Raw genomic sequence first — 15,469 nt, 5'->3', positions numbered from 1 at the left:
GATCCTATATTGGAATTAATGTAGCCGGTATTATAGGGTAGTGCATTTTAAATGAAATTTAGAAAAGGAAAATGAAATTTTCCTTTTTCTAAATTGAGATTTGTGAGCTATCGTTCTAGTTTAACTATCTAGTAGTTCTAGTTTTGTAAACTAGCTTTAAATTTATAAATTGATTTTTCTAATTCTTTTTATAATTCAATTTCCGGTTCTTTTATTAATTTAATTTATACTTCACATTTTTCAGTTTATATATTTAATGAACTGAATAGTTACTTTAAATTGAGTTTCAATTATTATTGCAATAAAATTGAAGTATTTATGTTATTTAAATTATATTGATTTTTTATTATTTTCTCATAAAGATCAACATCAAAGAGATTGTTTTATTAATTTCAAACTGGCTAGTTAAGCTAGGTGTAATAAAATGGAGTACAAACCAATTTTACAAAGTTTAACAAAAAAAATTGCATATATTCAGGCGAAGTGTAATTTTTGTTCAAGAAATAAATTTTTTTTTCAAATTTATTTATTGATTCATTTATTTTACATTCAAATTTGAATGAATCATTTGAAGTGTTGATCTGAAATTTGGATATTTTCAAATATGGGATAGCTCAATTTTTATTTCCATTACAATTTTTATTAAAATATGGAACGGGCTTAGATAATTTATAATAATATTATTGTAGTTACTGTGCTCTGCTCTGTGGCAACTAGTAATACTTAAAATCGATTCCTTAAATATTCTCTTAGGAAATAAATTTGATTTTGTTGTCGAACATTTTATAAAAAAATTATTTTAAAAGAATTATAATTTAACAACGTTCATGAATGTCGTTATTGAATTTTAAGGTAAAGAAAATAATGTTAAAATATTTTGATATTTCTTTCACAATTTAAAAGATGTTAAGATTTGCGCAATAAAATTTCTATACCATAGATAGCCCCCTGTTACAATTACTATAAATTTTAATAGATTTGGCAATAGTTTTTCTTCTTATAAGCAACACATATAAGATATACATGTGTAGGTTAGTTTTATAATATTAATGAATTTTCTTGTGATTTATGACACAAATTACATAAAATTTATAATAATTTTATAAACGAAGCAATTGTATATAGGTGTAGTATGTATAACGCAGATATGAATTCGGAAAACATGACGTATATTCTTTAATAAGTAGAATAATATTTATGTATGTTTAATATAAATCAAAAACATATTATATAATTATTTGTTAATTAATAGAACTGATTGTAAATTCTCAGAATACGCGAAGAAGAAATTGTGCATATAACGTATGTGCATACACAATAATTACTTATCTTATAATAATTATTTACCAATCATACAAATTCATATTATATATATATACATACGTACATATATTGGAGACGGCGGCAATATGGTAGTGTTCGTATATATAGTAGACGATTAAGCTTACAAATATTTGATTAATTTGTAAAAAAAAATAAATATTTATTGTTTTTTATAGTCTTATCTAAAATTCGATAAGAATTCTTATTTGTATTTCGGTATACTGTATATACTTAAATTCAAAAGTTTATTATTGATATAATATTGGAAATATATATATGTATACATATGTGTATAATGCATAAATACAAAATTTTTTTGCGACAGTAATATTAATACCTACTAATTATGTGGTATTATTTTTGTCATGTCGAATATTTTTCGCATTCCATGCGAAGGGCGTAAGTTTTATTTTTAATTTACCAAATTTAATAGGTCCGTTGGAGATTTTAGTTTTTTAATATTTCAAAAGAAAAATGTCATAATAAATATATGTTGTGAATAGTTCTTGATTTTTATATCTACCCTGTGGTAACTGTGCGTTAATTTAGATATATTCGACCGTCCACTTCTCCATTCATTAATTCGAACCTCTGCATGATAACTCAATTAGAAACAAAAGAGGTAGCGAGAAGAACGAAAGAAATTTCAATACCTCAAAAAGCTATTAATATGAAATTTTGTAAGCCTGTGTCCAATTACATTTTAAATATATATATCTTGGAACTTTTAGTAGAATCATGCAGTACCATGTAGCTGTTATACAGAAATTTGAAAAAAATTAGTTTCTTTTTCAAATTTTAATTGAATTTTCATGGTATGCAGGGCTGGTAAAATTTAGTTCGTTAAATTCGAAAAATGGTATAAGAATTTTTTAATTTAAAATCGCTTGAAGAAGGGATCGCTTGACTTGGAGAGCTTTTTTCTATTATTGTATAGAATAATGTGTAAATATTAATTTTGTGCTTAAAATTGTAAGACGACCTTAAATTTTTTTATTGTTTATTGAATAAAATTATCGATACATCTAACATTAACACACATTATTATCATTAAAATATATTGATTAGAGAAATAATTTTTCAGTTTTGTTATTCAATGTAAATATTTATGAAAAGATTGTATCATATAGGGTGTTTAAGAAATTAATTGAAAATTTAAATTTATCTGTAAAATGAGTATTTCAGAATGTATGCATTTTGTTTCAAATTTTCTTATATTCCCAATTTTTCAAATTCAATTCATTTCATTTGAATTAAATTCATTAATTTTCACTTGAATTTATTGATAAGTTTGATTATAAATTTAGCAATAACAATTTCTGGATTTTTTCGACTTTTTGTTAGAAAAAGCTAAAATATGATGATAAATTGGAAGGTATAAAATTTATTTCGTAATTTCGACTTAAATTAATAATTTTTATTAAATTCGGAATACTGTAAATTGTTTAATATAGAACGCTAAAGCAATCTCCGAATTTAAGTCCGGAGTCACTTCTTTGCGTAAGATTGCCTAAATATTCCAAAATTTAATGTAAGAATTGATTCTACACGATTGTTATTAGCAAATTTAATTTTTAATTCATTTCTGTTTCATGAGTAACCAAAAGTTTAGTTCTAAGTTAAATTTCAACTAAAAATTTAGAATTAAATCGTCTTATTTAGTTTACACATTCTAGTGCAAAACTGTATGCTAAATATATGTACATAAACTACTTAATCAAATAGAATAAGTTCTAAAAAAATTCTTATAAAAATTTACTTTGCAATTAAATAAAGCAAATATGAAGTTCTTAAATAGCACATTTTGCCATTATTGTATGTGCTTTTCATATTATGTAATTTAGCGGCAAAATTTATAATTTTAAATTAAAAAACTGCAATAATAATTACACATACATAATATATACTCTTATCGGTGATAGCAAACTTTCTTATCAGAAATTCTACAAAATATTGAAATTATATTAAGATTAAAAATTTTATAAAAATAGCTCTTAGTATATAGAATAAAATAATTTATTTGTATATCAAAATGAGCATAAAAAATTCAATTAAAATTTTGAGCAGAAGTTTAGGAGAAAAAAAAATTTATTTAAAGATTTTATTCGCGCGTATCTCTATACGAATAGAGGAGCCTTCGTCATAAATAAAAAGCTTTGTGGTTGATATTTTATCTAATAACTAGAAATGTACATAGCTACATACATAAATTTTTTTTATAATAAAAATAATAGAAATTTTTAGTGAAATTTTATATAAATAAAAATTTCAATAAAAAAGTGTGTGCTGCTTTTTTTTTGCTTTTGTGAAAAAAATTTTTTTTTAAGTAAAGTGAAGAAGAATTATTAAGAATTTTGTTGTTAGAATAATTACAAAATTTTGTTATACTTAATGTCTTTTTGTAAAATTTTTCATATATTAAAAGCTATAAGATCAGTTTGCCCATCTAATCACATCAATTTTTCTAAAGGATTATTTAAAGAACAGGTAAAAGCAAAATTATTATTTTTTCATTTAAATTAACATAAAATTAATTTTATATGGGGAGAATATCAATATTTACATATATATATTATTATTTATATATATAGATATGTATATCTTATAGTTAAATTAACTAAAATATACTCAGGTGTGCATATTTTATTTACTACAGAGAATAATAAATATACATAAGTGGAAATGTAGGAAAACTTTTGAATTAATTTTCTTTGTAAATTCACTGTAATGCAAATATTAATATAAAGAACATCACACAAAATGTAGGAACATATTATTTATTTATTTATACATACATACCCACATAAATAGTGTATGATTATAATTATGTATTTTAAAATATATCTAGAGCGGAAAATTTAGAAATATTTCAAAGTGATTCAAATAGAAGTCTTTGAATGAAAATAACTTCAAAATAAATATTTTGTATTTTTATTTAATATAAAAAATATGTATACATATTTTGTATATGTATACATATTTGCGAACATATATGTATATGTTCGCATAGTGCATATACATATTTTTTATATAGGTATTAGCAATAACAGTTTTCCTATCTATATAGTTTTCCTATCTACTGATACATAAAAATACTTGTTTGTTTACATACGTGTTTGTTTATTAGAGGTTAAAGAATTCTACTATGTATACACACATTTATAGCGCCAGAAAAACCCTCGAACTTAATTATATTCTTAATTTAGCTTCAAATCTCTCTCTTTTAATTTAATTTAATTAATTAAAATTGTCACTGAATTAGATTTTGGGCTTTGTTTTGGTCCTTTGTACTTCTTGTAAGAAATTGTTTTGATAATTTAGTTTTAACGTAGATCTTGATAGAAACAATTTTCGATGAATTAAAATTCTAAAGTGTTTAAATGTAGCATGTACGATAAATCTTAAGTACAAAAGAAGTCCGTTAGAAAATCGTGCTATGCTTAAAGTCTGCTTATATTTTATCTCTATGCTTATTTGCAAAAATATTGTAAGGTTAAAAAAAATCATAGAAAAATTTAAGATATCAGAAATCTGATAAAAGAAACTGATTAGTTCGTAGATCTGTAATGACGCAAAAAGAGATTTATTTTTAAGATACAAGCTAGAATTTAAAGTGCATACCTCAATCCACTGATGAAGGAAATTATTGAGAATTTCCTTTAGTTTTTTTGTTTATTATGTTTTAGTTATTTAATACGAAGTCCAAAATTTTAAAAAATTAAGTAAGATAAAAAATGGTGCTATTAGTTGAAAAAAAATTTTACGACTTTAAGTTGAGGACTTTTCGAATTGCTCGGAGAACACTATTCAGAGAATCGCATTTTGGCATAACAGTTAAGTTTTCGGTCTATACAATAGTTAGGAGGGCCGAAACACTTTTTACAAAATTATTATTCTTCTTCCTCTCTCTAGTTTTGTATTTAAAATACCATTTTTATCGAAATGATATAAAATAGTATGTTTGTATAAAATTATAGTTATAAATGAAAAATTAAAATTTTTATATTAAAAATGATAATTTATTGGAAATTAATTTGAATTTTGGAATCACATTGTCCACTTTATCAATTGATCAGATAAGTCCAAAATTTAAAAAATAATATTTTTAATACAGTAGGGAAAACATTCATGTCTCTGTTTTACGATAGACGGTTGAATGTACATATATTGAGTATTGATAACAAATAATAGATTTTTTTTGAAAAAGAGTGTTGGAAATTCGATTGAAATGTAGAGATTTCTCCTTTAATAATATTCAAATTATATTGTATATGAAATAATTCTAATAAGGGTATTTACACACAAATAGGGTGCGGTTTAAAAAATTAAATATTTCTAGCGAGTTCTAAATACTTGCTTGATTTATTTAACTGACTTAGCATCAGTGATTTTGTTTGCAATACATGTGTTTTCACAAAGTCTTTTGCGTCAATAATTGACGTATACGTTTTATTTTATTTGCCTTGCCTTACAAGTTTTGCACAGGCATATTGATAATTTGTATAAGTTTTTTGTTTATTTTAAATTATAGTTATACATATTTTGAGAGCTACATGTAATAAACATATAGAACAAAAATAAACCATAATTTAAAGTTATTTGATCTTAATTTAAAGATCTGTAAGAAATTGAGATTCTTGATGAAATAATACAAATATATGGGGCATTTTTTTTCTAAAAGTGATTGTAGAACATTAGTTGAACATGTTACAAATTCACACTTTATTAAAGAAAAATAAAATAAATTATATTTTAAAATATCGTTATAATTTTCATATTCATTCACAATAGTAATTTTCGTATTATAGTGCCATGGGCAAGAAATTCCAAAATATTCTCTTAAATAGAATGACTTTTAATAATTTTAATATATGAATAATTTTCCCAGATGTTTCTTTTAAAAATGTGATTTTAATAATATTAAAAGAATTTTTGGCTTAAAAATATTGTTTTTATTGCGGCAATAAAATAGGAAAATAATTGTACAATAATGTTTTATGCATAATAAAAAACAAATAAATTTTGTGAATTTTTTAGAATTAATATTTAAGAGAAAATGTCATATTTGAGACATATTCAACTTATAAGTGTTACCACTGTAATTTGTCTTAGAGAACTCACCATCATTATAATAGCAAATTATTTAGAATGAGATTTTTTTTAAGCTAATTACGTTGTTATAAACGAAATATTAATTTATTTAGTTGGGAATTGTTTAAAGTTTTTATAATTTTTAATGTGGAAAAGAATATCGGCTACTCTTTTGTCATTACAATTTCATATGGTCATGGTTTATTATCATTTCACTTCTTATATGATTAATGAAAATTTTTTATATGAGATTTTAATAGTGTTGGGAAATTTTCTATGAGACTGTGTTTTGGGAAATTTTCTTTGTGATGGTATCAAAATTTCACATCAAAATGACATCTGCTTGCCTTTCTGTGAACTTGTGTAATCGATTTTCATAAAAATTAATATCTAAGTTGATTTTGGCCAGATGACCAATTGATGAATTTAAGGTAGGATTCCAAACTCTGCAACTTAATTTTTAATACGAGCATTTATAACTAATTAACGTAATTTCGATAAATTCAATAAGTGAGTACTGCTTGTGAACAAAATCCACAAAAAAACTTTTTAATTAAGAAATGTAATTACGAAAAGTTAACATTTACTTAGAACCTAATTTATCTTTTTCTGGGTACATAACTTAAAAGGACTAGTAACCTTTATTAGAATTTGAAATGAATGCTTAATTAAATAAAGAAGAACATTTTCACAATCTTACGGGCTTCAAACTAGTAAGAATAAACTAACAGGAATTTCTTAATTCTTTTATGAAAAAATACATTGTGGTAGGTTATGTGCTGTTTATGTAAATTTTTTTATTAAATTGCCAACACTAACTGCTGATTTTCTATTTTTGTTAAAATTTGAATATAGTAAATTTTCGTTTAAAGATAATTTTATAAATTAAAATTTTATAAAATACACACATGTTTCGTATGTTATGATATAGAACAAACAATAAACATAATCAAAGATAGGGTAAGTATGAAGATGTATACAAAAAAAGATTTTCTCTGGTGATGTTTTATAACCAAAATGCTGTTAGAGACCAAAAATTAAATTTCATTATTTTTCTGCATAAGCTTCTTGGAGTTCAGCAAAATCACATTGGAGCCTGAGAGTGTTTTTGTATAAGTGTAAATGTATATATGTACATATATGTATACATTATATTGTAAGACTGTGTCTAATAAAATACAAATAAATTTTATGAATATTTTATTTTTGGTGACACTTCACCATACTATAGAGATAATTCTATTTTAAATGTAGAGAAAATTCTTTTTCACTTTTCTTTTTCCAATATTTTTGTTTTTTTTAAATAGAATACTACTTTCATTTATATAGGAAGTGTTATGTCTACAATTTTGTAAATTTTAGTCTGAAGTTAAAAATAAACTTTTTAAAATTCCAAATTTATTTATGTACATATATTTGCACATATAATCATGTGATATATATAAATGTTCATAGTTATAAAAACACAAAAGTGTATAAAAAAAGAATTTGCATAAACTAAATATATTTTTGTTTTAAAAATTTCACATATATATGAGGCAGTGATTACCAGAGCACCTCTTTTAAAGGGAACATATTCATTGTTTTAACATGACCGTTTTGTTCTCTCTCTTTGTTTTGTCTACATCTTTTCTTTTCACTTTGTTTGTTTTAAACGTAAAATTCGTTTCTTCTGACATTGTTTTAAATGTAAAATTTTAATTATATTAGGTATTTGTTTGCAATATTTTTGATGCAAAGCGTAACGTAATGGAATCGTTTCGACAATTTAATTTTTATAATTCTTAAATATCGTACATATTGACATTTATTAAGTTTGTTTAAAAAAGCACGTTTTTTAGTTTTTATATTAACTAATTTTTTAGTTATACAAATATTTGCTTTTTGTAGGCTCGTCACATACCTATTAAACTCAATGAGGCAAGAAACTGGTTCATGGTCCAACGATACAATATATAAGCCCTACGCTCCTCCCAGAAGCAAAGTAGGATAAAAAAATATACATATTGCAATTATATAATCACAATGAAAATGCAGAAAGATTATTTCAAATTATATGAGCATAGTGGAAGAAAAACTTAGATTTCCTAAAAATATATAGTATATGTATAAATTATAAGGCATTTAAATACGTATAGATATATTATTTTCGGTTATTTATTATTGCAGCAATATTAGTTGTTGCAAAAACATTTTTTATTGTAAAATGTGATATAAACGTGATTAAATTAAAAAATTTCTAACGGAAATAATGAAAATCAGAAAAATATGAATCAAAAGAAGTGGAGGCAGATCCAGTTTTGCAATTTGTACCTAAAATAAAGTTTATATTATATAGCCGAACCTGCTTATAAATGCATATAATTAAAATTCCCTCGATTTTCGTTGCTTTTATCCGGTTTTCCTTATAAACGAATTGAAAGCATTAATTTTGCTTCTAAGGAAGTTTTTTTACTCATTTCTGTATGTAGATTCATAAAAATTTCAAATAGATATCCGAATGAAGATTTCTTGTATGCAATATACTTAATAAATATTGTTATATTACATAATCCTCTTATATAGTTCTCCTTTTTTTTTATACAACCTTCTGGCAACCCCACCGTTAGTATTATATTTTTAAAATTTTGTGCTCGTGCAATTATAATGTTTTATTAGATTTTCTTCTATAAAGACAACAAAAATACACAAGTGACGTCAAGTGAAGTGAAGTGCACAGTACTAAAATGAAAATTAAAGAAACAAATAAAAGTCATTTTATAAAATAAACAAATACTGCATTAGAAAACATCAATTTTTTTTTTGTATACAAAAATTGTAAAAATGTAAATTTTATTTTAAAAATATTATTTGATTTTATTTCATTGATAATATAGATTTACATACAACTGTACATACATACATATATGTACACGTATATATAACAAGAAACATTTGTATTTTAAAATAAATAGAAATAATCAATAGATAAATAAACAAATAATTAAAATTTGTAAGTATGTGTGCATTTAGATAGACAAAATTTTAATTATATATTTTGCTAAAAAAAAAAAATAAAAAAACATATGCCTTTTGTTTATTTATCAAATAATATTGGCAGTGTTTTTATGTAACAAAAAACAAGTGAGTTAATTGAATTTTTTAATTAAAAATTTTTTAAATAAAAATTTCTTTCTTGTTTATAAATTTAATTATGAAATGCAGAAACTTTCCTCTCATTGTTCAAATATGGACGGGAGTATGTATTCATGAATGAATGATTTATGCACTGTAAGAAGTTGTGAAATATTTGATGAATTACAAGTATAATATTAGTTATTGGCGCCATATTTTTTAAACGAAAGTGGTACCTTTGAGATTTCTAATAAAATAATCATAAATTTTGAGATATACATAACGTATGAATGTATGTATAAACAATAGAATTAACGTTTTCGTTTTTCATTTCAAGGAAAGGAATAGAACATTCAATGAAAGACTGATAAATTATTTCGAAAGAGTGAAATAAACGAATATTGCCGAAATAAAAACGATGGCACTATAATAGATATTACATTGATTTCGTTATACTATGATTTGTGTGTATTTGTGAATGAATAACTGTAATATTTTTAATTAAATGAAAATGACTGAACAAATACCAAAAACAGAAAATATTTATACAATTTGTAAAATATCAGAAAATACCTTGCATTTTCTCTTAACCATTTTTTGTTTTCCATCCTATCAGATAAATTAGTACAATTTTAATTTTATATTGAAATTGAAGAAAAATGGATTTAGTATATATTCTAGAAAAAAACACAGAACAAAACTTTTTGATAGATTTAAAAAAAAAATTTGACAAATTCGGAAGAAGAGTATGTGCCTATTTTAATCAATAATAAGAGAACCATAATATGTGGTGATTTTATCCTAATGATTAATGATATTTTTAGTCAAAGAAACAAAATTGCATTAATCTCATTTGCTGAAAATCTAAACCAAAATACAAAACTTAATAAAACTTACTTTACCAAAATTGTCGCGCTTAAATTTATTGATTTTTGCAATTTATTTGATTTTATTTTAGGTTATTACAATGCAAGAACAGAAAATCAAAAGTCTTGTAGAACACTCAGAGCCGACTCTGATCTCTACGTGATTTCCAAAAAGTGCCCCAAATCTTCTTTTTTGGGCTAGTAGTTAGTTACTAAACAAAGATTTCAATTTATAATTTTAAACAAAAATATTGCCTCTCTTTAGGTTCGCCTCTAATTCTATGAAATTATTTCTAAAGATGCAGCCATGTGTTAATTTTTCATTCTTTCTTCGTAGAAATAATATAAAAACTAATTCACTTACGCTCACCGAATTTTCACAAATATTTTATAACAGAACTCTAAAATCAAAGTTCAATTTAATTAGGATACGGTGAAGATAGTGATTCTAATTGCTGGCAGTAGTTCATGTAACTACAATGTTAAAAGTTCACCTAAAGGAATGTTTTAAAGTAAGATAAGTATTTTTGTTGAAAGTATAGCTACTTGAGATTGCATCAATTCTTGTAATAACTATTGTTATGCTCAAGAAACAGTTTGTATCCGAGAAAGAAATAGGCCGTAATTTGAATTTCAAAAGGATTGGATAAAAATTTATCAAAGAATTTTACTACACTTTTATAGAAACTTTCTATAAGCAAACCTCATATACATATATGTATGTATGTATATTATTTGAAAATTTAAGCAAGGTGTAATAAGGTAAAGAATTTTTTTGTTTTTGAAAATTTTATTATGCACAAAATTCTTTCATCCTTTTGTTTCATCCCTTTGTTTCATTATTACCTTTTAACCATAGGATGCGGAAAATTTTTAACAATCCACTTAACACCTCTTATCCTTATATCTTAATATATTTATAATCCCATAATTTAAAATCTTCTAATTTTTTGAGAATATTTTCTCAGAAATGTTTACGTATAAAAAATATGCTAAAAAATTTCGTATGCTTTCAATTGGAGTTAATAATCAGTTTAAATCAAAACAAGGTTTTGTAAAGTAGCACTTTGACTTTTGTATAAGTTAAAGTACTTTTTTTTTAAAACAATGCTCTACTTAAATGTTTTTATTTATATATGAATATAGCTATCCAGCTTATATTTACTGAAATATTGCATACTTTTCGGAGAAGAAAGTATATATGCATATATTAAAGAAAGTGTTAAAATAACGGTCGAATCCGGCGCCTAACAAGTGAGTAAGTAATTGTATTTTTAGATAAATTCGGAAAAAGCTAGAATATTTGAAAAGGGTTACAATCTCAGAATAAAAAGGAGCCGAAAGTTGAAATTTTGGCTAATTTAGAGAGGCAATAACTTGTGAATGGAAAAAAGTTGTAGAAAAAAAAAATATTTAAGATGATGATTAATTTCAACGACCATTTTGTTATTGTTATATTAACTGTCTTGTGATAAAACAAGCAGGTTGCTGTTTTATGTATTGAAGAATTCAGAAAATGTGTTGGTTTGGATAGAAAATGCTATGTTTATGACTTTGAGGGTCATAACTTCTAAAGGAGTGTAAGTAATAATTTTCTTCTGGACAAGTAGGTTTCTCGTAAATATTTATAATTTGTATATAAAACTGAAGTTTTATCTTGAATGGTGCGGAAGTTTTGTAATCGAACGTGCGGATAAACGGAAGGACGGACAGAGTTAAACAAATGGGAGCATTTTGTTTTTCAATTTTGTTGGGAAATTGGGAAAAAAAATTTTGTATTTAGGTATATATACGTGTACATGTATAATTCTCATGTAGCAAGCATATTGTAATGTTTGTGTACGTAAATTTTTTCTAGTATAAAAGAAGGTTTCATTTTAAGCATTGGTTTTACTGAAACCATTCGGGAGAATTTTGTAATAATCAATTGGTGAATCAATACAAAGATGATCACATGCTTTTCTAAGTTGTTATTTAAATATTAAAACTTTTAAGAAATCAAATTATTTATTGGTTGCCAAATACAATTGCTTATTTTTATAGCTAAAATTTAAGTAACAGGCTCCTGATTCCCTTCATTTTCAACCTTAAACCTCTTCATTTTCAACTTCTTCAACTTCATTTCATAATTAGTATGATATTTTATGATAATATACGACATCGCATAATATAACTGCTCACATTAATGCGATTAGAAGAAACTTCAAATTTAATACCATCTCATTATAAAAGGTAGTGAAATATTAATAATTAAAACAGGTGCAATAAAATTTAAGTAAACATTTTGTTAAAGTTCTTTGTTCCTACAGTACTTTAAAAATTCTAACCCTAATCAAAAGAAATAAGCGAAATGGAGATGAATTGAACAGAACATGATTTTTTTTTCATGTACTCGTAAAACAAATCCTTTGTGTAAAAAACAAAACTACTCTCATTTGTCTGTAGCCTAAGGATATTGCAAAACAATATGAAGGAATAAGGAGAAATTTTTCAGTGCCCATGGAAATGTTGTCACTAATTTGAAATGTGTTATTTATATGTGAGGGTATGTTGAAAAATCTACGTTGTATTCAATCTGTTTTAACAAGAAAACAAAATGATTTTGCACGCATTCCTTAGTTTCTCTTTACTGTAATAAATTATAATCTTTTTTTCACATAAAATGTCAAAAGATAAAAGAAAATTTCCCATGATGATCAAATTATTATTCTTCTTTTAATTTTCGAGAAAATTTTTAACATTAAAAGTAAAAAGGATTTCGAAGTATTTTAAAACAAACAGCAATGTAATAATATTAGTGGTAGAGAAAAAATAAGTTTAAGGAAATTTTCTTTAAACTTTTGAAATTTAATTTTAAATTTTTCAAACTAAAGTTAAAATGAATTCATAAATTGAATAAAGGATTCAAATTTACTAAGAAGAGAGAAAACTAAACAAGTTTCGAAGTAAAATTCATACAAGTCTAAAAATTCTGGAATCCAAACAGACATACAGGGCTGTATCAATAAAACGCAATAAAGATATTCTCAGGGTCATTAATTGTTCCCAATGGAAGAGTAACTTGGTTGTTAAGTTGAAAATTTTCATAGCAGAAGGGAGACCTTATTCTTAATTATTATTAAAGAAAAAAATTTGCTACAAAATATCCTTTGCAGTACTTTATTTTGCTCAATAAGAAGTTGACAAGCTTGCCAGCTGTGTTAAAATTAAAGAAATCTGTAATATTAAATCACCTTGAAAATTCAAGTTTTGTAATAATTAAAGGTAAAAATATGAAATTTTTTGAATTTTAAAGTCGTGTGATTCCGGAATCTAAGAAGATTATGACTAATGTTGATTATAATTAATGGTATTCTAATAATAAAATTAAAAAAAAAAACAGTCGCGATTAACTTTAAGCCCTTGTAACTCCGAATCAGTTGAGCTGTAAGTATCGCTACCAAAAGTTTTGTCAACTTTTGAAGACCTATACAATGATAGTCTACTCTAGAAGACCTGTACGATAGCAGTACACTTCGATACGATACACCTAGTATAAGAAGTTTGTGAACATTGAATAAAATAATGGAGGTTATGCAATCAAATCAAATTCCGGCTGTCAGCTTTTCCTTAGTATGGAAACTATAAAAAATATTTTTAGCAAGAAACTACATCTTTGTTATTTCGTGTTTTATTTTTGTTTGTCAGCGAATATAACTGATAAACTTTTCAAGGAATTCAATGTCATAAAATGAACTTTTACATAAAACCAAATTTCTATTTTTACCGACCGCAATTTCATACAATAAGGGAGGTTATGTGATGGCAAAAAGCACCGAGTTTTCTGTGGGAACGCTGAGACAGTCTGTCTATCTGGCTGTGTGTGCACGCACTGGACTTTTTAGCGGGCCTGTTTTACATTTTTGATCATTTTGAAAAAAGTTTCAATAGATTTTCTTGAAAATTCATACATAAGTTTCATTCGATCGTCCGCGAAACCTCATAATTTTTGGAAGAAATCAGGTGTCAGCAACTGGACGTTTGCTACGGGCCAAATATACATTTTTGAAATTTAATATTTAAATTCTTCGTACTGAAACAATTCACATATAAATTTTTTGGAAAGATCAGGGCTCGGAAACTGATCTGAGAGCCGATTTTACATGTTTTACCATATCTACGGAACGGATTGATGGAATTTCTTGAAATTTCATATTTGAGTTCTGGTTGTTACCGAAACTAACTGGCGAGTATTTCAGGGAATTCGGGTAACACAAAGCGAAACTATACTAAAAGCCAAATTTACATTTTTCTAGGTATGTTAACTATAAGCTTACTAACCCCTTAAAAATTGGAAAGAAGTATTAAAGAGGCATTTTTATAATATTCTGTAATACTTTCACCTTACAAGACAATACAGATTGTGGTCGGTTATGTGCTGACTACACCAGATTTTTATTCTTGTAGATCAAACGAAATTTTTATGATTTTGTACTATATTCTAACACTGCAATTAGCTATGTGTTGACCACATCAGATTTATTATTATTATTATTATTATTATTATTATTAAAAAATCAATTGAATTCGTCGTATATTATTGAATTCCCAATTCAATTCTTATTCATTTTTATTTATTCATATTACAGTTTAAAAAATAATTTATAAAAAATAAAAATGTTATTATCTGATTTTCGAATAAATTCTAATAATGATTGTTTTTTTAAACAAGAATTTTATATTTGAATGCATAATAAATAATATTTTTTCTATAATTTATACATGATTTTTTACTAAATTGTGTATACAATGTAATATGTATAACAATTATAAGATAAATAAAATTTTATTTTAACACCAAAACACCTTAGGTCAATCATTTTATAACTTGTGCCAATATTGAATATAATTTTTGTATGTTCTAATGTATGAACGTTGTTAATACAACATAAATCATAAACCTTAATCTATGTATAAAATTTACAATTATTAATAGGTGTTAATAAGAAATATATAGATAATCGATCAATTAAATAACAAATTATGTACATAATTTTAATGTTTTCATATTATATTGTATGAAAATTCCTTGGTCT

The 15,469-nt window shown here is 24.4% G+C and overlaps 1 protein-coding gene across 2 annotated transcripts in view; it reads left to right on the top strand.

The window, feature by feature from the left end:
• Positions 1-15,469, top strand: part of LOC129608762 (arylalkylamine N-acetyltransferase 1-like) — a 68,036-nt gene that overhangs the window by 7,868 nt on the left and 44,699 nt on the right. The window contains exon 1 of one of the 2 annotated variants that reach the window (XM_055520464.1): positions 3,424-3,810. The exons of the other annotated variant lie outside the window; for it this stretch is intronic. Within the exon in view, the coding sequence (XP_055376439.1) occupies positions 3,715-3,810 (96 nt within the window). The 5' untranslated portion in view covers positions 3,424-3,714. Of the gene's footprint in view, positions 1-3,423; positions 3,811-15,469 lie in introns of those variants that run through there. 2 annotated transcript variants of the gene reach the window in all.

This window comes from Condylostylus longicornis, unplaced genomic scaffold, assembly GCF_029603195.1.
Source record: "Condylostylus longicornis isolate FDR11 unplaced genomic scaffold, ASM2960319v2 ptg000004l, whole genome shotgun sequence".
Lineage (NCBI taxonomy): Eukaryota > Metazoa > Arthropoda > Insecta > Diptera > Dolichopodidae > Condylostylus > Condylostylus longicornis.
The sequence above is the reverse complement of the archived record's forward strand: the minus strand, read 5'-3'. Positions and strand labels throughout refer to the sequence as shown.